Below are 24,961 nucleotides of genomic sequence, written 5' to 3'. Positions count from 1 at the left end.
AAAGAACCCCATGGAGAGAATGCTGTTTCTTTTACTGGAAAAGAACCCCATGGAGAGAATGCTGTCTCTTTTACCGGAAAAGAACCCCATGGAGAGAATGCTGTCTCTTTTACCAGCAAAGAACCCCATGGAGAGAATGCTGTCTTTTACCGGAAAAGAACCCCATGGAGAGAATGCTGTCTTTTACCGGAAAAGAACCCCATGGAGAGAATGCCGTCTCTTTTACCGGAAAATAATCCCATGGAGAGAATGCCGTCTCTTGTGCCGGTAAAGAACCCCATGGAGGAATGCTGTCTCTTGTGCCGGTAAAGAACCCCATGGAGGAATGCTGTCTCTTGTCCCAGAAAAGAACCCCGTGGAGAGAATGCTGTCTCTCCGTTCCAGTAAGGAACCTTGTGGAGAGAATGCTGTCTCTCATACCAGTAAGGAACCCCATGGAGAGAATGCTGTTTCTCGTACCAGAAAAGAACCCGGTGGAGAGAATGCTGTCTCTCGTGCCGGTAAAGAACCTCGTGGAGAGAATGCTGTCTGTCCCAGAAAAGAACCCCATGGAGAGAATGCTGTCTGTCCCAGAAAAGAACCCCATGGAGAGAATGCTGTCTCTTTTACCGGAAAAGAACCCCATGGAGAGAATGCTGTCTCTTTTACTGGAAAAGAACCCCATGGAGAGAATGCTGTCTCTTGTGCCGGTAAAGAACCCCATGGAGGAATGCTGTCTCTTGTGCCGGTAAAGAACCCCATGGAGAGAATGCTGTCTCTTTTACCGGAAAAGAACCCAATGGAGAGAATGCTGTCTCTTTTACCGGAAAAGAACCCCATGGAGAGAATGCTGTCTCTTTTACCGGAAAAGAACCCCATGGAGAGAATGCTGTCTCTTTTACCGGATTACCATTTTTAAGGTCTTTGGCATGATTAGGCCAGGGTTTGAACCGCCGACCTCTCAGACTCGGTGTGGTCGCTCTAACCATTACATCACCGAGTCTGGTTGAGTCAATCTGGTGATATTTGAGTCAATATTTTCCAAACATTGTTGTGTAATGCACTACAGAGCACAATCTGACTGCTGACGTAAATGTTACTTCTCACAAATGTAATCACCCTTAATTTATTCTGTTAAGAAGAAAAAGTCTCAGTCAATAATAACTATAACAAATTAAACAATATGGATACATATCTTTAATGACAAATTTGTGTTTGAAATCGTGATTTAAGAAAAATTGGCACCGATTTAAATGGACTCACAATTTTGCATTCCATGATAGTACGATTCCTTGTTTTCCTCCGCATGTATAAATATCCCCTCTACCCCCTACCAGTCTTCCACCCTATATATTTTGTAGTGTCTAGAACTCGTAGAATGGTGGTAAAACGTCGATAGTCCTTATCTAAAGCTCATAGAAGAACCCATATGACAGGGAATCAAAAGGTTATTTTCCTTTACACCCATAAACATGACTTATATTCCAACTTACCCACATTTTGGATCGATAAACGTGTGCGACTGGCTGGAAACTACATAGAAAGGGTGTTTTTTGTTGATGCAGGACCATTCCTTCATAGTTACGGTGTGGGGAAAGACTCTCCATGAATGAGAAAGATGTAATGAGAAATTTCTCATCACATGAGAAAGCAATTTGATGTAATGGGAATAATAAGAACCCCGTGGAGAGAACATTCCCCCCGTGGAGGAACCTATAAATGTTCCATGGAATTAAATTGTTTTGTTACATCATAGGGTAAGGAATCCAAATGCAATGTCAACCAAGCAATATATTTGTACATTTCTGGAGTATATGGGTCATTCTAATTGCTGTTGGGAAAAGGCAGCTTGGTGGTACTTACCATGCTTGGGCTGCGTGTCAGAGGCAGCAGGCAAGTGAGGAAAGACTCCACCTGTGGTTCCAAAGGCTTCGGAGAATGGGCTAGAGCCACCTGCAACAAGGCCAAGGCCGCGGCCAGCACCGCCACATGCGGTTCGGCCAACCAGCTGAGCAGGTGCGGTGAAAGCTGCCAGGTACGGGGAGATCAGCTGAATTTGGATTCATTCTTTGGATGCATTTTAAACATATTCCAAACATTTTTTCACCAAAATAAACGATTTCTAACAACATTTAATTGCTGCACAATATTCCAGCAAGTACAGAATCATTGTTCAAGAGCTCAGTGTAGCCTTCATCATCAAAGGCAAATTTCACAGTCTGGAAAACCATGGAAGCATCCATGATGTGCCTACGAGCCATGCTTCTTAAACTATCTGTAGAATAATTTACATGATCCGACCATAAATCACAGACAAACAGGAATTTATTACCTCTGCCACCGAAGGTGGATGGAGATTATGTTTTCACCACTGTATGTTCATGTTCATATGTGAGAATTTTGAAATCTTAAAAATTGTGGACGGAATCGGACGAAACTTGGTGGACAGATTGGGTGTGTGACAAAGACGAATCGACTCGATTTTGGTGACGATCTGGATCCGGATGGTCACACACACTACATCTCTGCCAAATTTCGTTCGAATCCATCCACAACTTTTTGAGATATCTTGTTCACAGACAGACAAACAAGAAATATGTCGTGCGAAATCCCTAAAATAAGTTGTTGGCCTATGATGACCTCCAAAATAATGGTTGGTTGAATTCAATGACCTGGTATGCAAATCCTCATAAAATTTCAAGTTAATCAGATGAAAATTGATAATTTTAGAAATTAGGCCTATGTTGGCCTATGTTGACCTAAAATATAATTGGGGATTGAATTTAGTGACCAGATATGCAAATGTTCTTCAAATTTCAAGTCAATCGTATGAAAATGGAGGATTTTAGAAATTTGACAAAGTTGGTGACCTTTGGCCGATGTTGACCTATTGACCTTTTGACACCAAAAACAATAGGCTTCTTGCTTATGTCCAACTCTACCATTTGGTGAAGATCGGGTGAAAATTGTGACCTGTAGGTGACTGACATACAAACAGACAAACAGACAGAAAAACGCACAAGACCAACCAATATACTTGAAAAATCCTCGATTTTCGCAAGTACAACAAATAAACAGACAGACAGACGTGAAAACAACCTCCATCCACCTTTGGTGGCGGAGGTAAAAACGTCAGTCCTTTTGCTCAAGCTCTTGCCAAAAGAAAAAGAAGAAAAGGCAAAACCAATCGTTGACAATACATGTATGTACATTGTACACCCATGTGTGCATGTATGGTTGCGTGTGTGTGTTTGTATGTATGTATGTGTGTATGTATGTATGTATGTATGTATGTATGTATGTACATACACGTAGATGTATGTTTGTATGTATGTGTACAATACACGTGCATGCATCCATGCATGTGTACATACATACGTGTACATGTAGGTACAACAAATTGTCAGGAGGAGGTCTCACCGTGGGCAGCTCAGCAACCAGAGCTTGGCGAGGAAGCGCAGCGAGCAGGTGTGCCAGAGCCTGTAGAGAGTTGCTCCTTCTATCTACAAGGAAATGACAACAAGGATTAACCACAACTAATGTCGACTTGTCGATTGCATTTGCCATCAGCATGGAGGGCACTGAAGGATGTTTGACCTGGATTCTTACTGATCCAGACCGTGAGTTATATCACCGATGCACTGCCCCTGTAAATTATAGGGCAGGAGTTTTGAATTTTGACATGGTACAACGACCAACTATTTTCACGGGCAGACAGCCTACCACCATCCGCGTTAGCGGCGAGGAGCAGACACGCCGCGCGCTCCGTGTACAAGCGCTGCCGGTAGAGCAGACGGATGTCGGCATGGGCAGCGGGTCCCAACAAAAGAGAACTCTCTGTGACCAATAGGCGGAAGCCATCGGCCGCATCCACCCCCAGGTCGGTGTCACCCAGCAGAAACAGCAACTGTATGTGGCAAGATGGTCGTCGGTGAGCAATATTCAAAGATTTTATCTGTCGAATGAAACAGAATATTCTCATTGCCGTATCGAACCTTGTTCACAAATTCGGGGGCCGTCGGGTGATAACGCAGAACCATGGCCTTAGTAACCTGCAAGTACCAAAGAAGGGAGAAGAAGCACCCAATGGTCATGCTGGGAGCACCATTTATTGTGAAGTGATGCAAGGCTCGGCAAACTGGTAGAAACTGGTAAACAATAATAAGAACTCATATTCATACAACAAGCATAAAGAATGTATACGCAAGCATAGTTACCCAGAGTAACAACGCGAGTGCATGTAAACGGCAGCCATGTTGCCTCTCCACTGACAAATTATCATCAAGCTTCTTCAAGATGTCCTTCAAAAGCACATCCAGCCTCAGCCCTGGAAGAACATTTATGGATAAATAAATGCACAAGTAAAATAAACCATCAAATAATTAACCAATTAATTAAACGGATATAGAATTTAAATAGATTAATACAAAAATAAACAAACAAATACTTGTGAGTGAGTTACGTTGGGTCACAATGTATAAAAGTGATGGAGTATGTAGTGTCAACTTGCCTGATGGTTCTTTGTTAACGAGGGCAGCAATGCAGGTAGCTCCACTTATGACTGTTGGAGTGTGTTCCGATGTCAAGGTAAGCTTCACTAGGTATGAGAGCAGGCGTTCCCACTCTGGAACAGCTACCTGTGTGCACGTGGATTAAAATGAACTTTAGTTGCTAAAGTTTCACTTTAAATATCAGCTGCAACAACAAGAACAGCAACATGCATTTTAAGGCCATTTTCCCTGCTAGAGCGGGGGTTAGCCTTGCGGTCCCCATGACGATCTTCTCCATTTTGCCCTATTTTCTGCATCTCTCTTTGTTAACCCCCTTGCCCGCATTTCTTCTTCCACCATCTTTAGCCAAGTCTTTCTCGGTCTTCCCCGTCCTCTACTTCCTTCTACATTCATTTCCATCACTCTTCTCAACCAGTCACTTTCATCCTTCCTCAACACATGACCAAACCATCTCAACCTGTTCCTCTTCACTGCATCCATCACAGGTTCTATTCCCATCATCTTTCGCAATTTCATGAACTCTTAAGGACTTTAATAATAATATTTATTAGGACAGGAAAATCAAATCTCTCTTTCGGTATTCAGTTTAACCAGAAATAAATAACCCAGAAAATAACCAGACCCCATTTAACCAGAAACCAGAAACAGTTTGGTTTAACCAGAAAATAATCAGTTTGACCCCCTTTGCCTCGAGAATCTTACATATAATCATGAATCAGTGTGACCCCTTTTTTGCCTTGATATAATCTTTAATCAGTGTGAGTAACACCCTTTTGCCTTGAGATCTGCTTCAACTCCATTTGGGATTTATATAATACGTTTATGGATCATGTTTGAATCGATCTTTCCCCAACAGCGCTGTAATGCACGCCAGAGCAGATTCAGACTGCTCACATCAGTAGTGTAATAATGTTGCTTCTGGGACACCTCCGTTTAACATGGGAAATCCCTATCTAATGTCATTTACCCCCTTGTCTTTTTCAAAAATCATAAACACCTCTATTTCTCCCACCCTCATCTTTATGAACCTTTTGTCTGTAGTACCTATCCTTAATGTTGTTCATTAGACCACTCAAACACTACAAATATTTGTTTTCTCTTATAGACCTATCATCCTTCTTCTACATATCATCTGGCAGATTAATCTTTGACCCACTCAAACATTGACCCATTCACTTCCATATTAATTCTTTCCCTCCCTCATTGCCCCTAAACACCTATATTTCTCTCACCCTGTTCTTTACGAACCTTCTAACCTTTTGACATGTTATCCTTATTCATTAGACCACTTAAACACCTGTGATCCTTCTGACCTCATGGACCTTTTAACCTTTTACTCTTAATATCATCTGGTGAATATAACCCACTCAAACAACGACCCTACAAATATTTGTTTATGCGTGGGAAATAATTTAATTCTCCTACAACTCTCTTCACCATCTAATATATTAACAAAAAATATGTTTGAGTTTGGTTCTTTATTAAGATATTTTAACTGAGCTAAGATAAAATGGTAAACCTCCCTCAATGTTCTTGCTTGAGCGCCTCCAGTGCCACATACCATTTTTAAATTAAAGTATATATTTTCCTGACAACCATCAAAGTTTTCCGTCCACTCAAAAATATTTCCATCTTTTTTACCCAATTCACCGGTATTTAAATTAATTCTCTTATTTGTTTTGTGAACTTTTTTACCAGTTGCCTTTTCAATTATACCTATTTGATATTTTTCACATTCATTATGTTTTCCATTTATATACCAAGGTTGATTACACCTCCACTCTTTAGTCTGGTTGATACTTGGTTCTATCATTTATATAATAGTAAAAAAGGCGGCGGTAGCCCGTTAAAATCCCCAACCCCCCCCCCCCTTTTTAACTTATCACTTATATATATCTTATCACTTATATATATCTTATCACTTATGTATATCTTATCACTTATATATATCTTATCACTTATATATATATCTTATCACTTATATACTTATATAACCATAAGGGAGACTATCAATTCCATTTTCTAAAATAAACCTCTTATCATCAAAAGCCCCCAATGCTTTCTTATTTATCTCTTCTGAATATAATTGATGTTTATAACTTCTTATTCCATTAATCTTTCTAAACTCTTCTTTCTTTGTTGTTAAACAGTTATAATAATCCTTAAAGTTTATTGTTTCTTTAATAACATTTTTCTTTACACCTTTTAACTTCTTATCAGTCTTTTCAACGTTATTCACAATGTATTTATAAGCATAAGCCTTTGACCTCAATCCCACAAATTCACTCATAACATTTCCTCCTAATTCATCCTTGAACTTTCCAATCACCTTTTTATTTTTAGAAGAGAACAACTCACTCTCTGGACTGTAATTACTCGTGTCATAGATATTAATGTCTCTTTTCATGTCTGAATAAACATCGTTGGTATTAATTTTCAAAATAAAACTATCTGTATCCATATAAAGTAGATTAACATCATTTTGATATTTCTTCCTCAAGTTATTATAAAAGTAATCATACATTAATGACTTTGATAAATCAAGAATTGTTGTTCCAATATAAATAGGTTTGTTCATTTCAATACTCTCTTTAATCAAATGGATCGCACAAAAGTTCTCAGTAAAGACCTCAGCTCGAGTAAAACTCGGTCTATTAATTAATTTTGATGCTTGTTCCCAAGATGTTGATAGTCTGATATTTTGTCTTTTCCTCACATTCTCCATAGTCTTACCAAAGACCGCATTATTCATCAATTTATAAAAGTCTTTCTCAAAATCTGTTTTTGACTCTGTTCTTCTTTGTGTATTAAAATCAATGTACCCCTTTAACCAATGACTTTGATTGAACTTTAGAACCCTATGGATCTTCTCTACTCTTAGACCTTTTGATAAATATTGTCGCAAATTTCTTTGGTGTAGAACATAATTTTTCTTGTTATATAATGTAGTAAGTAATTTTTCTGTTGATTCACCTATATCAAACGATCGTTGATAATCACTCAACCATTCTTTCTTTGGACTTGCTTTCTCACAAGCAAATGGGAGATCTTTGTGTAGGTTATGGAGTTCCTCTGGATATTTTAAATCAATTTCAAAATAATAACCAACTTTTTCTTCATCCAATTCTTTTTGTGTAGAGATACATACATCTTGTAAAACGTTTTTGTAGTCTTTTTCCTTTACCCATCTAAGTTTTCCATAAGGAAGAGCCTGAGACATTGCCCAGCCATACAGGTTGTTCGCGTCATAGTACATCAAGTAAGAACTCTCTTTCGTTGGATCATAATTTGGAAGATATTTGTTATTTGCTTTTGCGTATCTACTCGAGCAGACTTGTGAAATTCCACCTCTTTTTGCCTTTTCAATCATCAAAAGCATATCAACATCGGTTATCAAATCCAAATCTTGTTTTGTCATTTTCAACATCGCACTCCAGGCCAATCCAGGTGCTGTGTAGTAGTGAGCAGGATCCAATCCATATCCAGTGCGACAAACAGATCTAAAGGCTTCAAATACATCGGCCAATAAAAGCACATCAGTTTTGAGATACAAATCGTGATACTCGCCAAGATTCTTGATGTTATATTTTTCCCAAACATTTTGTGCGTGTACATAATCTTTATCAGATATATGACTATTATTTAATTTGTTATAGAAATTTTCTTTTGAAGGAAGTTGTGTTTCATTGAATCTCTCAAATGAGTCCATATAGTCATAGGGGTAAATTCCCTTTTGTGTTCGAAAATCTTTATCTAAAAAATACTCTGAAAGACATGGAAACTCTTTTAGATTTTGAACCAAGTTAACCAATGGACTTGCCATGAATTTAAATGTATCAAGAAATCTGATATGAGTAATAGGAGATGTGTGAATTGTTTTTGTGAATGAAATGTATTTCTGATCCGTGTTTGGAATTGCTGAGATACTTCCAGAAGTCTTTGAGAGTTCCTTGATAAATAGATGTGTATCATAATGAGCGTTGTTATGAAGAAAGACAGGAATGAAAGAGGGGAGTTGATAATTAATATTACAACTTTGATGAGCCGGACCTCTATATTTACCAGTGAGATGACAATGGTCTCTAACCTTTAGACCTTTACCAATTTTCTCCTCACAAATATGACAGACATTGTTTTTTATAAATTCCCTTTTTTCTTTACTTGTTAAGGACATTGGTTTATTGGTTTCTCTCATTATCTTGGTTAATCGAACACAGTCTTTTTCTAGTCGTTTCACAAACTCCTCTGGGGTATTTGAGCCTCTATACATCTCTAACTTGTTATATTTATCACCAACGGATGATTTGATATAATAACAAAAACCACAAGGAGTATGTTTTTGATATTTATTTGTGTATGATTCTTTTGGATCTTGAGAAGCAGTATCAATTTTTTCTAAAATACTTTCAAAATCAGCATATATAACAAATGGATGTTTGATCTTTTTATTTTCATCTTTGAATGTGATCTTTGAGCCTTCTTTAGGCATATTGATTACCGTTGATTTATGTTCGCCACAATAATTTGAATGTTTATCTAATCTTTCTTGTGAATTGAAGAAGTTAAGACAACGCAAACAAATATATATTTTATTTGTTCTCTTACAGACTTGTGGTTTTATTAATTTAGCAATATCTTTGATGTATGTATAATGTGAATTTTCGTCTGAATTAAAATATAGAAGATTAATATGAGTTTGTTTACAATTGTCAGAAAGCTTTAAAACCTGAATGTTGTTTGTTTCTGTTAGACCATAAACATTAACTGATAAATTATTCATCTTTTCAAATTTAGGAATATCATTTAAAGTCATCGGAAACTTTAGATCTTTCGTATTTAATGTATTCTCATATTTTTTATAATGAGATACTCTTTCATCATGAAAATGTGGAGGATGTAAGTGTGCTAAAATAGACCAGAGAAAACATTTATTGTCTTTATTTTTGATATTGATAACTGCTTTTCTATTTTTGATAACACTGGGTAAATCAATGTAAGAAGAAGCTTTTAGAGGATCTGATTTAAGAATATGAATGTCTATGTAAATAATTTTTCCTATATTGAATCCACTTCCTACGATTGAATTATCCACATCTTGCTCTTGTTTAATAAGTTCATCATAGACTCCTGATGTTTTAAAATCTTGATATGAAGATATAAAGTGTGGCTCAGTTCTCATGTATGGTGCATCTATAACTCCTTCATCCTTTGTCATTTCTAATTTTACTCCCATATAAAATTTAAGTGGTTTCATTTCCTTTAGTGTTTTTTCAATCAACGTTTGAACAGCAGGTTTAACTATTTCTACAGCATCAACTATAGACTCTGGTTCAGGAGGTTTGAAGTTAAAGACTCTTATTTTAATATGTCCTTTGAATGCTCCATCAGAGTTTTTAGTTGTGATAAAATTTGATAAATGTAGATTTGTTTTAAGATGTATTTTGAAGCCTTTCTTGAGGATATTTTTATTACATGTAGAACAGTGTTTTGTTTCAGGTGGAAGAGGGGAAAGTTTGTTTAAAATGTTGTATGTATGTTTTGCGGTGAGAATATGTTGTTTATAATATTTTACTTCCTTCTCGCAAGTATCACAATAAACCATATTTATAGCGTGAGAAAACGTGGTGTTTTATATATATCACTGTGCTTAAAATAAAACACTTTTGAGCTTTACAGCTCCGTTTTATATATATCGCTGTGCTTAAACTAAAACACTTTTTCACTCAGAATCATCTAAGTCATAACTATCACATGAATACTCAGAATCATACTCAGAGTCATCAATAAAGCTACTCTCATAACTATCATTTGAGCACAAACTATTAGTATCATAACTATCATCTGTGTTCAATGAAATACTATCATCACCATCGTCCAAGTTCAATGAAATACTATCATCACTATCGTCTGAGTTCAATGAAATAGTAAAATCTTCACTGCTGTATTGACTCATATTTAATTAGCAAGAAAAATATTCCCATCAATATCTATATACTTTCTTTCATTAACAGATTCAATCTCTACAATTTTTATATCAAAAGTTATCTTTAAATAATCTCTAACTATCATAGAACGAAATGACATTTCACCAGAAATATTAACATCATTCATTTTACTTAGATCTACACCCTTTGGATTATTAAAGAAAATACAAATGTCTCCTCTAGAATTATTAATGGTCTTATCATTCTTTTTCAAAGTATCGTGGTCAATCACTTTTTCAAGCTTTGAATAAATTGCCAGGAGTAGAGGAGAAACTTTTGTTAGATTTACTTTAATGGATGTCTTTCCAGGTATAGTTAGAGCTCTTCCTTTAAATGAAATAGAGGGGCTCATGTTATTTTCCATAACTGGTTTTACCCAAAAATTTCCATATTTATCTTTGTTCAATTTAACATCTTTGACATATTTTTCTATATCTTCCACCGAAGTAGAGATTGATTGAAATTTGTCTTTTGTGCTTTGAAACATTGTATTTATTAATGAATAAACTTGCGTTTAGTTTAAGTAAAAATTTACCACATAAATATGATAAGTTCTGAAGGATATTTAGAATTTCCAGACTCTCCATATGATAAATTAGAGAATTGTCCGGCTTGTGATAGAGTGGGGCTTAATGATGAGGATTCATATAAACAATGTATTTTCTGTGATTTAATTTTAATTAATGATAATAAGAAATATAAAAAAATATATAACTCTTTTAAATTAGAACCAAAAATGAATTACTTTACAAGATTAATAAGAGAGATGAATGTTAAGTATTGTGATGATAATACACCATTTCTTTCAAGGGAAGAGACTAATTGTATTGAGGAAATGTATAAGGGTTTAATGATATTTATTATTCAAAATAATTTTAATGGAAATGTTAATACAAGATACTATATAAATAAAATAATGGATTATTTTGAAATTAAACCCGAACTCAGGATAAAATATAGAGTTTCTCAAATAGCTCAAAAAAAGTTGGATAACTTGTTTTCCAAATATATAAATGAATGATTTTTTACCCGTTTGGGAAAATAAGATAAAATTTAATAACCATAAAAACATTCCAAATTCATTGAGATGTCTAATAGTTGGTTCAAGCGGATGTGGAAAAACCTGTTTACTTTTAAAGATGCTCCTTGGTCCTAATTTTTTAGATTATGATAATTTAATAATTTTTACAAAGTCAAGTTTTCAACCCGAGTATCAACTACTCTCACAGGGTTTTAATGCGGGTCTTAAAAAGGAAGACATTATCGGTTTATTTAAACTTCAAAACAAACTAAATGATTATAATATTGATGATATAATACAATTATTTTGTGATACACAGAAATCAAAATCGAAACCCATAACTTGTATTCTCAGTGATAATACGGATGATATACCTTCACCTCAAGATTTAGATAAATCAAAAAAGAACCTTGTCATCTTTGATGATTGTGTTAATGAGAGAAACCAAACAGTAATGGATAGCTACTATACAAGAGGGAGACATTCTTCTTGTAATTGTATATATCTTAGTCAATCATATTTTCAACTCCCTCGACGCTCAATAAGAAACAATGCCAATACTTTTATTTTATTTAAGTTAAATTCAATAGATGTAAATAATTTTTGGAGAGATAATTGCTCTACGTTATGTAGTAAAAAAGAATTTGAAAATTATATGAAACACACGATTGGAAAATATAAATATATTGTTGTGAAACAAGATGAGATACTAAATGATATTTTTCAATAAATAAATACAGAAAATGAATACTGAAGAAAGAGAAAGAAAGTTTAAGGAACATCAACAATTAGTTTCAAAAGTTGTTAAACAACAGGAAGAGATAAAGAAGAAACGGAGACAGAAACTAACTGGTGAAGAAGCCTTTGAAAGAAAACAAGAGAAATTCTTTAAACCACTTTTGAAAACTCAACACCCTACAGTTCCCACGGTAGAATTTACTCCGAAAAAACTTCAAATGCTCAAAGATTTTAGTCAGATAACAAAACAAGAACTTGGTGAATTAGAATATGATGACGAGGGATTATTTCGGAAACTTGAGGAGGTAAATCAACCCCCTAATTATGTTGTGGAAGCTCTTCAAAACAATGAATATTCGGCGGGTTCAAAAACCAGAGCAGGTCTCATTCCAACAGAAGAACCAGCAGTGTTTCATCTTGTGGAAGAAAAGGTATTGATATTTAATGATGAATTGATGTTCTTGAGTTCTACTCAACCAAATGTTAAATTAACTCCAAGATTAATGTTTCTTCTAACAAACCCCGGATTCAGCGGTTCAAAATATTTTGAGGAACCACTTGATATGGAAAGAGAGGAAGATAGGGTATATATTGAGTTGCTAAATGCACTTGATTATGGAGTTTCTGTTGCTGGTAAAAGTAAGAAGAATGAGAAGGAGAAACATATTATTGATGCTTTAAGTAAGCTTGGTTCGGGTGTTAGTTTTCTTCCAAATGACCCATCACAATTAGTTAATAGGCTATTATTGTTGTTAGGTAGTAAGAAGGCTGGAAACAACAATTGTTTTAATGAATCCTCAGCCATTTTAGATCAGTTGATGAACATGAAAATAATTAATAAATGTCAATACAAAGATATTTTATTAGATATTAAATAAGATGAGAAGCACAATTCTTAGTTTTAATTTCACAACGAGCGATTACACAGCTTCATTCCCTTACCCACTACAACTTGACCCCCTTACCTCATATGAGGCATCTTTGTTGTCAATGGAAACTTACAATACCCTTTTTAATATCACAGAGAAAAACAACAAGTTTAGTTATAATCCAGGAAGTGGATATAAAACTATAACCGTTTCACCTGGAGCTTACGAGATTTCTCAAATATCTTCAGAAGTCTCTCGCCTTATGAAAGAAAAAGGTGATGAACCAAAAAATATTGTAATAGATATTCAAAAACACACTTCAAAATCAACTATTAAACTTAAAAATAATTATAAAGTTGATTTCACGATTGAAAATTCGTTTAGAGAGCTATTGGGTTTCTCTTCAAAAAAGATTGAAAATAACGGGACGTTTTACAGTGATAATGTTATCCAAATATCCTCCGGTATAAATTCAGTATTAATTCATTGTGATTTGATTGATGGTGCTTATAACGATGGAATAAGAACAAATACAATATTTTCATTCAGTGCATACTCAACCCCGATTGGTTATAAATTTAATATGGAACCAAAAAATCTTGTCTATTTACCTGTGTCAGGAAAAACCATATACAGAGTAAATTTTAGGATAACCGACCAAGATAATCGTATGATATCCTTTAATGATGAAATTATATCCATCAGAATTCACCTACGTGAAGTTTTTCAATAAATAAATAATGGTTATTGTGAGAAAACACGAGTTGGGAAAATATAAAATAATTACAGGGGAGGGCATGTTCCTTTCACCAGACTATACAAGGTATGTGGGTAGAGGATACTATAAACCTAAGAGACAACGAGGTGTAGGTCATCAATTTCGAAATAAAGGAGATGGGATAATTGATACTCTAATGGGTATTGGTTCAACCATCCTTAAACATAAAGACCTAATTGGTTCAACTGCTTCTGCCGTGGGCTCCGTTGCGGGTGCTATAAAGAGTATAAAAGATGCTCAAAAGGAGTCTCATAAATTACAAGCAATCAAAGAAATAAAAAAAGGTAAAACTCAACTATCTTCACAAGAACGACAAAAAATCATTAAAATACTTGGGTCAGGGTTTCAACAATTTTAATGCTATATAAATACAAGTATGGAAGCGATTGATAGTATCTATGATTTGGATGATACGATTATCATTTCAAACTCCACTAAAAAGGAAGACTATTTTAAGGTAAATGCTATAACAGGAACAGACTGGAATTCAAACGGAACAAAAAGTTTTGAAATAAATAATCAACAAACTTACTTGAATATAGCTGATAGTTTCTTGCTGTGTAAATTTAAATTCACTAAGGCTGCGAATAATACTAATGCTACACTCGTAAATGATTTCTTCTGGAAAATGTTTGACAGTGTCCGCCTGTATATTGGAACACAAGAGGTTGAAGCGGTTGATTATGTCTCTGCTACATCTGAAATGATGAAATTTACACTATATTCGTTTAGTGATAGAATGGGTAAGGGAGCTGTTGAGGGTTTTATTCCTGATATGTCAACGGGTACAAACGCAGACCCTGGTTATAGTCAAAGGAAGTCAATGTATAATGATGACGCAAAAGCTGAGAATAGTTTTACCGTAGCAGTACCTCTGAAAGGTATATTTGGATTTTGTGATTATGATAAAGTTTTGTATGGGCTTAAAATTAGATTTCAACTACAAAGGAATGATAATGTAAATAGATTGCTTTTTGGGGATGAAAATGCTTTTGGAGAAAATAATAAATTTGTTATTAATGATTTGTGTTGGTATATCAGTGAATATACTCCTAATCTTAAAACGGAAGAGATGTTAAATAGAAGACTTAACTCAAAGAAACCGCTAAATGTATCATACCTTAAAAGAAGATGTCAACACGTTAAACTGGAACACACTACCTACACTTGGAATTTAGGTGTTCTTCAAGGAAAGCCACGATACCTCTGGCTCATTTTTAAAAAACCAGATGGAGAGGACGGTACTAATAAGAATAATGCCCTGAGTGATAATGCAAAGGTGAAACAACTTCGGGTTTCTCTTGATGGCACATTTTATCCGCGAGATAGATTGGAAATTGATTGGGAAAAAAATGATTATGCGGAAGCCTACAAGTCCTACCAAAAGGTGTGTGAAAGTAATGGTAATAATGATCCTATTTTGGATATGGTTGCGTTTCAAAAACTTTATACAATCTACGCAATTGACCTGAGTTCTCAAAAGGAAACTATAAAGTCTAATCGAGTGGATACTTCTCTATACATTGAAAGAGGGGAGAGTGAAGAGGTTAATGCATATTGTTTGCTTTTGGAGGAAACAGAATTACAGATTAATACAGATAATGGTGTTATGATTAATATCACATAGGTTTTTTCTCATAAATAAATGGTTGGGGTATATGTTAATCAAATCAATCTTAATAAATTAACATCTTGTATTCAAAATCAAAAGCCTTGTATTATTAATGTTAATACAATTCAAAGAAAAGGAGCTGTAAGAATTGATGTTTTACTCACACACACACAAGTAAAAACACTAAATGATGTTGGATCACTTAAAATTAAAATGACAAAACCTATGTTAAAGAAATATTCAATAGACGAGTCAAGAGGAGGATTTCTCCCGTTTCTAATTCCTTTATTTGCTGGTTTAAGTGCGGCGGGAGCATTGACTGGTGGTATTTCAGCAGCGGTAAAAACTGCTAACGAAAGGAAGGCACAACTAAAAGCTCAAAAAGAATTGGAAAGACATAACAAGGAGTTGGAGAAACAAATTAGTGGAAGTGGTGTAATTGTAGATTTTGCTCAAAAACTTGAAAGTCTACCTGATAAAGCTAGATTGTTGGTTGGAGATATGCTTTCCTCTATCGCTCAAGCGGGTGTTAAACTAACTAAACGGGGTAATGGATTGTATCTTTCTCATAAATAAATGGATAAATGGTTTAAACAATTTGGAAAGAATACAACGTCAAATATAGAACTAGCTAAGTATTGTAAAACACTAAAAATTGATAATGTGGTTATTTGTATGAGAGATGAATTAACACATATAAATAAGAATACAAAGAATATTATTATGAATTTAGACACACAGAATGGTTCTCATTGGGTTTGTATTCATAATAGTCAGGATCAATATTATTTTGATAGTTATGGTATGCCACCACCTGTTGAAGTAATACAATTCTTACAGAATGGTGTTTATCAAACATTCCAAGTTCAAGAAATTAATTCTAAATGTTGTGGCCAATTATGTTTATATGTATTATTTCAACTCAACAATAATGAAAATTTTTATGATATCATTTTTTATCTAATATAAATGACCTATGTTGGAAAAGATGGTTCTATCTTTGGAAAATCCTCTCAGGATATTGATTTATCAAATTATTATACAAAGGCACAGGCTGAACGACAAAAATATAGTGTAAGTAAAAATATTAATATGAAGAATACTTATAAATTAATCAATTATCCAAACCCTACAGATGCGAATGACTTGATTAGATTCAGTGATTTATCACAATATATATCTTTAAAGAAAACAGCACGTTTTGTGAAACAAGTAAAATTTACAACCACAACACCTGGTTATACTGACCATACACCTTTCCTCATTGAATTTAACTACCTGCTTACAATTAAATTTTATAAAGAAGGACATTTAGTTAATATGCGAATTAATAAATGGGGGTATGATATGCCTGATTTAGGGTATAATTGGTCTTTTTCAATAAACATAGAAGACCTACATGATTTAAATCAGTCTCGTAAAGAAGAATATTATCCACTTGGTGAAGATAAGGATTTATGTGGAAGTACAATTAGTAAACAACAAATACGTGATTTTAAGAAAATAAAAATATATGATAGTATAGCGATGGTTCGCATGACAAAGAAGGAAGGTAATGAGATAAGGATAGAAAGCCGAGGAATACAAACCGATTTGGTAGTGGGAAGATGGGGTGGTATTACCTGTCATAATATTAATCTCACATATATTTCTGATACATAAATGGCAGGAAGAAGACTACAAGAGAATTATAATTTTTGTATTCAAGGATACCTACAAGAAAAGGGTGCTCGGTATTACATACCTTATGATTTGGAGCATATACATGGGAATTTTGTCATAAAAAACTGGCCTTATACTGATATTGTTAAACCCACAAATAGAGACTTGTTTAAAATATTAAATAAAAATGAACTTCTCAAAGTTATGAAATATAAAACTCTTTTAGAAATCGTCAACAAATCTTATTGGTATCCTATTATGAGAAAAATAATTATAGATACAAGAATATCTCAAAATCCAGATGAGTATATGTATAATATTCTTTGGGGTTCAAACTCAAGGGTAGCAAGGGATGAGGAAGGAGTTGAAGAAGAGAAGGAGGAAAGAGAGAAAAAGGAGAAGGAGGAAAGGGAGAGGGAGGAGAAGGAGGAGAGGGAGAAAAAGGAGGAGAAGGAGGAGAGGGAGAAAAAGGAGAAGGAGGAAAGGGAGAAAAGGGAGAAGGAGGAAAGGGAGAAAAGGGAGAAAAAGGAGAAGGAGGAGAGGGAGAAAATGGAGGAGGAGGAGAGGGAGCAAAGAGAGAGGGAGGAAAAATATAAAAAGATGGAAATCACTGAGATTCATAAAAGATTGAGTGTATTAAAGCAAATAAATCAATCTCAACGCACCGAAGAGGAAATTAAAGAATTAACAACTCTTATGAAGATAATGGTTTCAAAAATAAGAACGTCAATGTCTTCAATTTCAGGGAGGAGATTTAAACGAGAAAGTGGTGAAGAAGAAGAAGAAGAAGAAGGAAAAGATTATGTGATTGATGATGTTGGTGTCATTGACTTTAGTTAGTTTTTATTTGTAAATAAATGGAGGAGAGAGTGAAGGCATTCCTTAGGATTCTTTATGTTTTAAAAATAAAGATTGAAATGTATATGTTGAAAACCAAAAAGGTTTTGATACTCTGTCGGAATTTTTCTGATAAATAAATATGAGTTATTGTCTCAAATGTAAAAAGAAAACTAAATCTAAAAATATCTCTTATGTTAAAGCTAAAAATAATAGAGTTTATCAAAAAGGAATATGTCAAGTATGTGGCTCTAAAAAGTGCCAATTCATCTCTCCTAAAAGAGGAGGAGACATACAAAAGTTTCTGTCAGGAAGTAAATTTACAACAACTGGAATTCCAGGGGAATTACACCTTCCAGGGTATTCTTTCTGTGGTCCAGGAACAAACTTGGATAAAAGATTAGATGAGGCTGACAATCCTAAACCTTGGTCTAAACCTACAAATAGGGTTGACGAAGTGTGTATGAAGCATGATATTGCTTATGGGAAAACCACTACGTTGACTGAAAAACATAAAGCCGACAGCGAAATGTTGTATAATTTGTCTTTGATACAAAATCCAACGTTGAGAGAGAAAGTTGATAGGTTTATTGTGAGAAATTTGATAAATGCTAAATTGAAACTTGGTCTTGGTTATTCCTCAAAAAACTATTAGGCTCTAATGATGCCATCAAGACTGAGGAGCTTTTGGCTGAAGAATTACACAAACCTATAATCACAAAGTTTAAAAGAAGGAAGGTTTATTCTAAATACACTGACCACATATGGTCCGCTGATTTAATTGAATTGAATAATGACAGGGGATACAGGTATGCTTTAACCGTTATTGATTTGAGGAGTAGATTTGCCTGGGTTGTCCCTTTAAAAAATAAAAGGGGTGATACTTTAATGTTAGCCTTTAAGCTAATATTTGATCGGGATAAAAGGAAACCAAAGAAGTTATGGACTGATGAGGGAACAGAGTTCTATAACAAAATATTCATGAAATTTCTTAAGGGGAAGGGTATTAAATTATACAGCACCTTTAATGAAGGAAAGGCAGTTGTTATTGAGCATTTTAATCGTACTTTAAAAGAGAAATTATATAAAAAATTCACACAACTCGGTTCTCAAAAATGGGTGTATTTAATTCAGGATATTGTAGATAATTACAATAATACAGTTCATTCATCAACACAATCAAAACCATCAGAAACATTTACAAAATTAGAATATGAAAAGGAGATTAATTTGAGAAAGCCCAAGTTTAAAGTTGGTGATATTGTAAGAATATACAAATGGAAAAGTCATTTTGAGAAAGGTTATACACAAAAATGGACTCGTGAATTATTTAAAATCATTGATGTAATGGATACAGTCCCTTGGACCTACAAATTATATGATTTAAATGGAGAAGAAATCTTGGGTTCATTTTACTCACAAGAATTACAAAAAACACAAGTAAGCAGGTAATACCCTTGAAAATAATAAATAAATAAATAAAATGTAATGGGGATACGTTTTTAAATCTGTGAACCCCAAACACAGAATCCCACAACTTTTTAGTTGGGGCTTAACTTTTGTGTGTGTATAATGGGGATACGTTTTTAAATCTGTGAACCCCAAACACAGAATCCCACAACTTTTTAGTTGGGGCTTAACTTTTGTGTGTGTATAATGGGGATACGTTTTTAAATCTGTGAACCCCAAACACAGAATCCCACAACTTTTTAGTTGGGGCTTAACTTTTGTGTGTGTATAATGGGGATACGTTTTTAAATCTGTGAACCCCAAACACAGAATCCCACAACTTTTTAGTTGGGGCTTAACTTTTGTGTGTGTATAATGGGGATACGTTTTTAAATCTGTGAACCCCAAACACAGAATCCCACAACTTTTTAGTTGGGGCTTAACTTTTGTGTGTGTATAATGGGGATACGTTTTTAAATCTGTGAACCCCAAACACAGAATCCCACAACTTTTTAGTTGGGGCTTAACTTTTGTGTGTGTGTGTATGTGCGAGTGAGTCATAATAATATACAAACCCTAACCCAACCCAAGCCCTAACCCAACCCCATCCCTAACCCAAACCCATCCCTAACCCAACCCATCCCTAACCCAACCCCATCCCTAACCCAACCCCATCCCTAACCCAACCCCATCCCTAACCCAACCCCATCCCTAACCCAACCCCATCCCTAACCCAACCCCAACCCTAACCCAACCCCATCCCTAACCCAACCCCATCCCTAACCCAACCCATCCCTAACCCTCACATTCAAAATCCCAACCCTAACCCAATCCCATCCCTAACCCAACCCCAACCCTAACCCTCACATTCAAAATCCCAACCCTAACCCAACCCATCCCTAACCCAACCCCATCCCTAACCCAACCCCATCCCTAACCCAACCCCAACCCTAACCCTCACATTCAAAATCCCAACCCTAACCCAACCCCATCCCTAACCCTCACATTCAAAATCCCACCCAAACCCTAACATAATCTTTCTTTTCTTCTTTTTTAAATACGTATTTCTTTTTTTTTTTTCCTCTTCCTCCAATTCTGTCTTTCAAGGCTTTTAAGTTTGAAGAAGTAGAAATGGGAAGAAAGAATTTTCCAGCATTTTCTTCCTCGAACTTTCTTGATATTGCTTAAATCAAGCGTCATTAAATAAAGAACATTGTTCATTGCTTTAGAATCCAAAGAGTCTCCAAGAGGAACCCCACAGGTAGAGTCTCCAAAATAAAACCAACTTTCCAAGTTCCCAAGGTATAACCACATTCCTGTTGAGCCTCCAAGATAGGTATCACATTCCGAGTCATCAAAACAAAACCCCCATTCCGAGTCTCCAAAAATATAACCATCTTTCCAAGTCCCCAAGGTAAAACCACAATTTTCAGAAATATTGGGGGTTTCCGTGATAAGTCTCACATAGTATAACTGCGGACCATCAGGGAAAACTTCCCTTTCCCAATTTTTTAGGGTTTCTATGATGTGTCTCACATAGTATAACTGCGGACCATCAGGGAGAATTCCCATTTCACAATTTTTTAGGGTTTCTATGATGTGTCTCACATAGTATAACTGCGGACCATCAGGGAGAACTCTCCTTGCCCAATTTTTTAGGGTTTCTATGATGTGTCTCACATAGTATAACTGCGGACCATCAGGGAGAACTCTCCTTGCCCAATTTTTTAGGGTTTCTATGATGTGTCTCACATAGTATAACTGCGGACCATCAGGGAGAACTCTCCTTGCCCAATTTTTTAGGGTTTCTATGATGTGTCTCACATAGTATAACTGCGGACCATCAGGGAGAACTCTCCTTTCCCAATTTTCAGAAATTTGTGGGTCTCCAATGTATGACTTGTATTCTGGCTCATCAAGGTAGAACTTGTTCAGTGGGTTTTGTTTTGATAACTCACAACAAGTATCATCATGGTAAAACTCTTTTTCAGGATTTTGTGGATCTCCAAGGTATAACTCTTTGGCTGGGTCATCAAGGTAGAACTCGTTCTGGGGGTCTTGGTTGTTCAAAATGTCTTCAAACAAAAAAATAACTTCATCCCAAGTTGTGTTAAAAGCAGAATTTTCATTTCGTATCTCAGATACAATTTCCTGTGAAAGAAAATAACAATGTATTAATTTAATACAATATTTTTTATTTGTATAAATCAAGCTCTATGAATATTAAAATAAACTTTGTTAACTCTTACACGAGTCTCATCTTAAAAAAAAAAAAAAAAAAAAAAAAAAAAAATATTAAATAAATAAATAAATAAATAAACAAACTTACCTCCATTGATAAGAGGTTCGAGTCCAGTTCATCAATCTGAAGGTTGAGTTCTACACAGGTAGTAGGACTCCATGGAATAGCAAAGTTATCCCATTCCATTTCGGCATAGTAGTCCATTCTCAAGTGAAGCAGAAAGCGTGTTTGAAAAAGCCTGTGTGGTCGGTGCCTTTTATAAGGACTGGGTGTGTCTTCCTGTGGAAATTCCCTGGGCGTGTCTTAACTGGAAATGATGTGATGGAAATTCCCTGAAAATGATGTAATGTATTACCTGGAAATGATAAAATGCTGAAGAGTTTATAAAGTGGGTGGGACTTAGCAAAAGTGGGAGGAGCTTAGCAAAAGTGGGCGAGGCTTAGTAAAAAGTGGGCGTGGCTTAACAAAAAGTGGGCGGGGCTTAGTAAAAAATGGGCGTGGTTTACCAAAAAGTGGGCGGAGCTTACCAAAAAAATGGTATGTGGCACTGGAGGCGCTCAAACAAGAACATTGAGGGAGGTTTACCATTTTATCTTAGCTCAGTTAAAATATCTTAATAAAGAACCAAACTCAAACATATTTTTTGTTAATATATTAGATGGTGAAGAGAGTTGTAGGAGAATTAAATTATTTCCCACGCATAAACAAATATTTGTAGGGTCGTTGTTTGAGTGGGTTATATTCACCAGATGATATTAAGAGTAAAAGGTTAAAAGGTCCATGAGGTCAGAAGGATCACAGGTGTTTAAGTGGTCTAATGAATAAGGATAACATGTCAAAAGGTTAGAAGGTTCGTAAAGAACAGGGTGAGAGAAATATAGGTGTTTAGGGGCAATGAGGGAGGGAAAGAATTAATATGGAAGTGAATGGGTCAATGTTTGAGTGGGTCAAAGATTAATCTGCCAGATGATATGTAGAAGAAGGATGATAGGTCTATAAGAGAAAACAAATATTTGTAGTGTTTGAGTGGTCTAATGAACAACATTAAGGATAGGTACTACAGACAAAAGGTTCATAAAGATGAGGGTGGGAGAAATAGAGGTGTTTATGATTTTTGAAAAAGACAAGGGGGTAAATGACATTAGATAGGGATTTCCCATGTTAAACGGAGGTGTCCCAGAAGCAACATTATTACACTACTCACATCAATTTCATCTTTCTCTCAAATGTATTCACCCTTCATTACCCTCGCCAGAGGAGAGGGTATTGCATTTGAGTCTGTCTGTGTTTGTCTGTCTCTGGCTGTTTGTTTGTCTGGCTGTTTGTTTGTTTGTTTGTCTGGCTGGCTGTTTGTTTGATAGAAACTGGTATACAATAAATGGTATATAATCCTGGTATAGAATCTCTCATAATAACTGAATAAAAATTATATGGATACATATCTTCAATATTATGACAAATTCATGCTTGAAATCGTGATTTGAGAAAGATTGGCATTGATTTAAGTGGACTCGTACTTCTGCATCCCACTGTATATATTGTTATTGATTTGAAAATGTACCCTGGGGGAGCAAATTCATTGACACGTCGGGATCTTCAACAGTTTTTTTTTTTTTTTGGATACAAGATCGAGGCTCGTATAAGAGCTAACATTGATCACAAAAAGACAAACTGACACATAAAACATGATAAAGGGAGCGGGAGACAAGATGGAGAGCAGGGACATCGGGAGATCTGTGGGAGGGAGAGGGCTTGGGGGGAGGACTGAGGAGGCATGGGAAGCGGGGAGAGGGGGTGGGAGAGGTAAAAATAAAACACATGGACACTGCTAGGATTTCCAAGAAAGAAGTCGGTATTTCAAAAAAGCGGATCTGGGGTGAATTAACGGATCAGTTATTTCTTTAATTCACGTGGTAGTTAGACCTTTGCCCATTGTCCAAGGTGTTTTATGGGAAATGTGTTGAGGTTAGTCTGTATATTCCATGTGTGATGTTTCCCCATTTCCACGATCTCTTTCTATCCACCATCGACCAACGTTCGTCGTTGGAGGTCATCAATGGCAATTTGACAGGCATTCGGTACAATGATAAAGTTCTCCGTGTTCACATCCTCCCGTTCCTGCACGTTCGTGGACATCACATCACACTTCAACAGGATAACGCACGCCCTCATGTCGCATGAGTGGTCACTGATTTCATCGCCCAACAGAACATTCCCGCACTTCCCTTCCCATACATGTGTGATGAAATTGATCAATTATTGTGCCGTCTTCAAAACCAGCCGGCGACGTTGGCCCAACTACGGAAGGCCTTGGTACAGATCTGGAATGACATCCCTCAAGCCTTCTTCAACCATCTTGTGTCCTCAATGAGGCATCGTTGCCATGTGTGTGTCAACACAAATTGTGGTCACACCAGATACTGAGTTGTTAACATCTGATTTTTGACCGCACCCCTCTTCGAGCCTTTGGAGACATGACATGTCTTGTAGACATATTGACATTCTCATGTCGATTTCATGTTTATCAAATACTACATATTGATATGACCAAACAATGTGATGCGTTTGTTTTCATTTCTCATTTCATAGGTGTAAATTATGCAGAGGAACTTTTTTCCGCTGGTATATATAAACATCCATAAAGATAAACAAACCAAGCAATTTGTCAGGAGGTTCCACAGGTGTCAACCCTAATACGGAATGCCTACCTTTCTCTGCAAGGAGCCGATGCAAGCCGCGAGGAGGGCCGTAAGCTGAGTCTGCTGCCAAGGTGAGTTGGGCTATAGGGTGGCACGCAGGCACGGGCCTGGTTAGCGGCAGAAGAACTAGGCAGTATCGGCCAGACCTTCCACTCAAAGTCCATTTAAACAAACAAAACGGTATTCTTCTCTCTTCATCGAGTTTGCATGTCGTACAAGCTTTACTATGCTGCCCAAATAAAAACTGCTTAAATTAAAATGGAATTCACAATATTTATTTCAACCCTCGAAGCTTTTTCATGAAGACTATAAGCAGATGCAATCATGATAATAAATAAATAAACAGACAAACAAAATGGCTCACCTGAAGAGGCTGGAAAGGAGAATCGAGCATTCCATTGGCTAGCAATTTACCATCTCCATCGAGGAAAAGCAACAACAGGTCAGGCAGCAGCACCTCAACATACCTGGTTATACAACAACAGAGGTTTCACAATGTCTGAGAACTAAAACAAAATGGTAACAAAGTCTACCTTCCCTCTTTATACAACAGCAACATGCATTTTAAGACCATTTTCCC

The 24,961-nt window shown here is 35.7% G+C and overlaps 1 protein-coding gene across 4 annotated transcripts in view; it reads right to left on the bottom strand.

Annotated features, from left to right (window-relative positions):
• MMS19 (MMS19 cytosolic iron-sulfur assembly component) overlaps positions 1-24,961 on the bottom strand; it is a 132,925-nt gene that overhangs the window by 17,562 nt on the left and 90,402 nt on the right. For all 4 annotated transcript variants that reach the window (XM_068114373.2, XM_068114374.2, XM_068114375.2 and 1 more), the window contains 8 exons: positions 24,746-24,848; positions 24,391-24,462; positions 4,490-4,616; positions 4,197-4,306; positions 3,975-4,031; positions 3,703-3,886; positions 3,400-3,482; positions 1,843-2,007 (listed from right to left, as the gene is read on the bottom strand). In XM_068114373.2, coding sequence (XP_067970474.2) covers positions 1,843-2,007; positions 3,400-3,482; positions 3,703-3,886; positions 3,975-4,031; positions 4,197-4,306; positions 4,490-4,616; positions 24,391-24,462; positions 24,746-24,848 — 901 coding nt within the window. The remainder of the gene's footprint in view (positions 1-1,842; positions 2,008-3,399; positions 3,483-3,702; positions 3,887-3,974; positions 4,032-4,196; positions 4,307-4,489; positions 4,617-24,390; positions 24,463-24,745; positions 24,849-24,961) is intronic.

This window comes from Myxine glutinosa, chromosome 4, assembly GCF_964187855.1.
Source record: "Myxine glutinosa chromosome 4, kmMyxGlut1.1, whole genome shotgun sequence".
In the NCBI taxonomy this organism is placed as follows: Eukaryota; Metazoa; Chordata; class Myxini; order Myxiniformes; family Myxinidae; genus Myxine; species Myxine glutinosa.
Note: the sequence above shows the minus strand (reverse complement) of the source record. Positions and strands in the feature narration are given on the sequence as shown.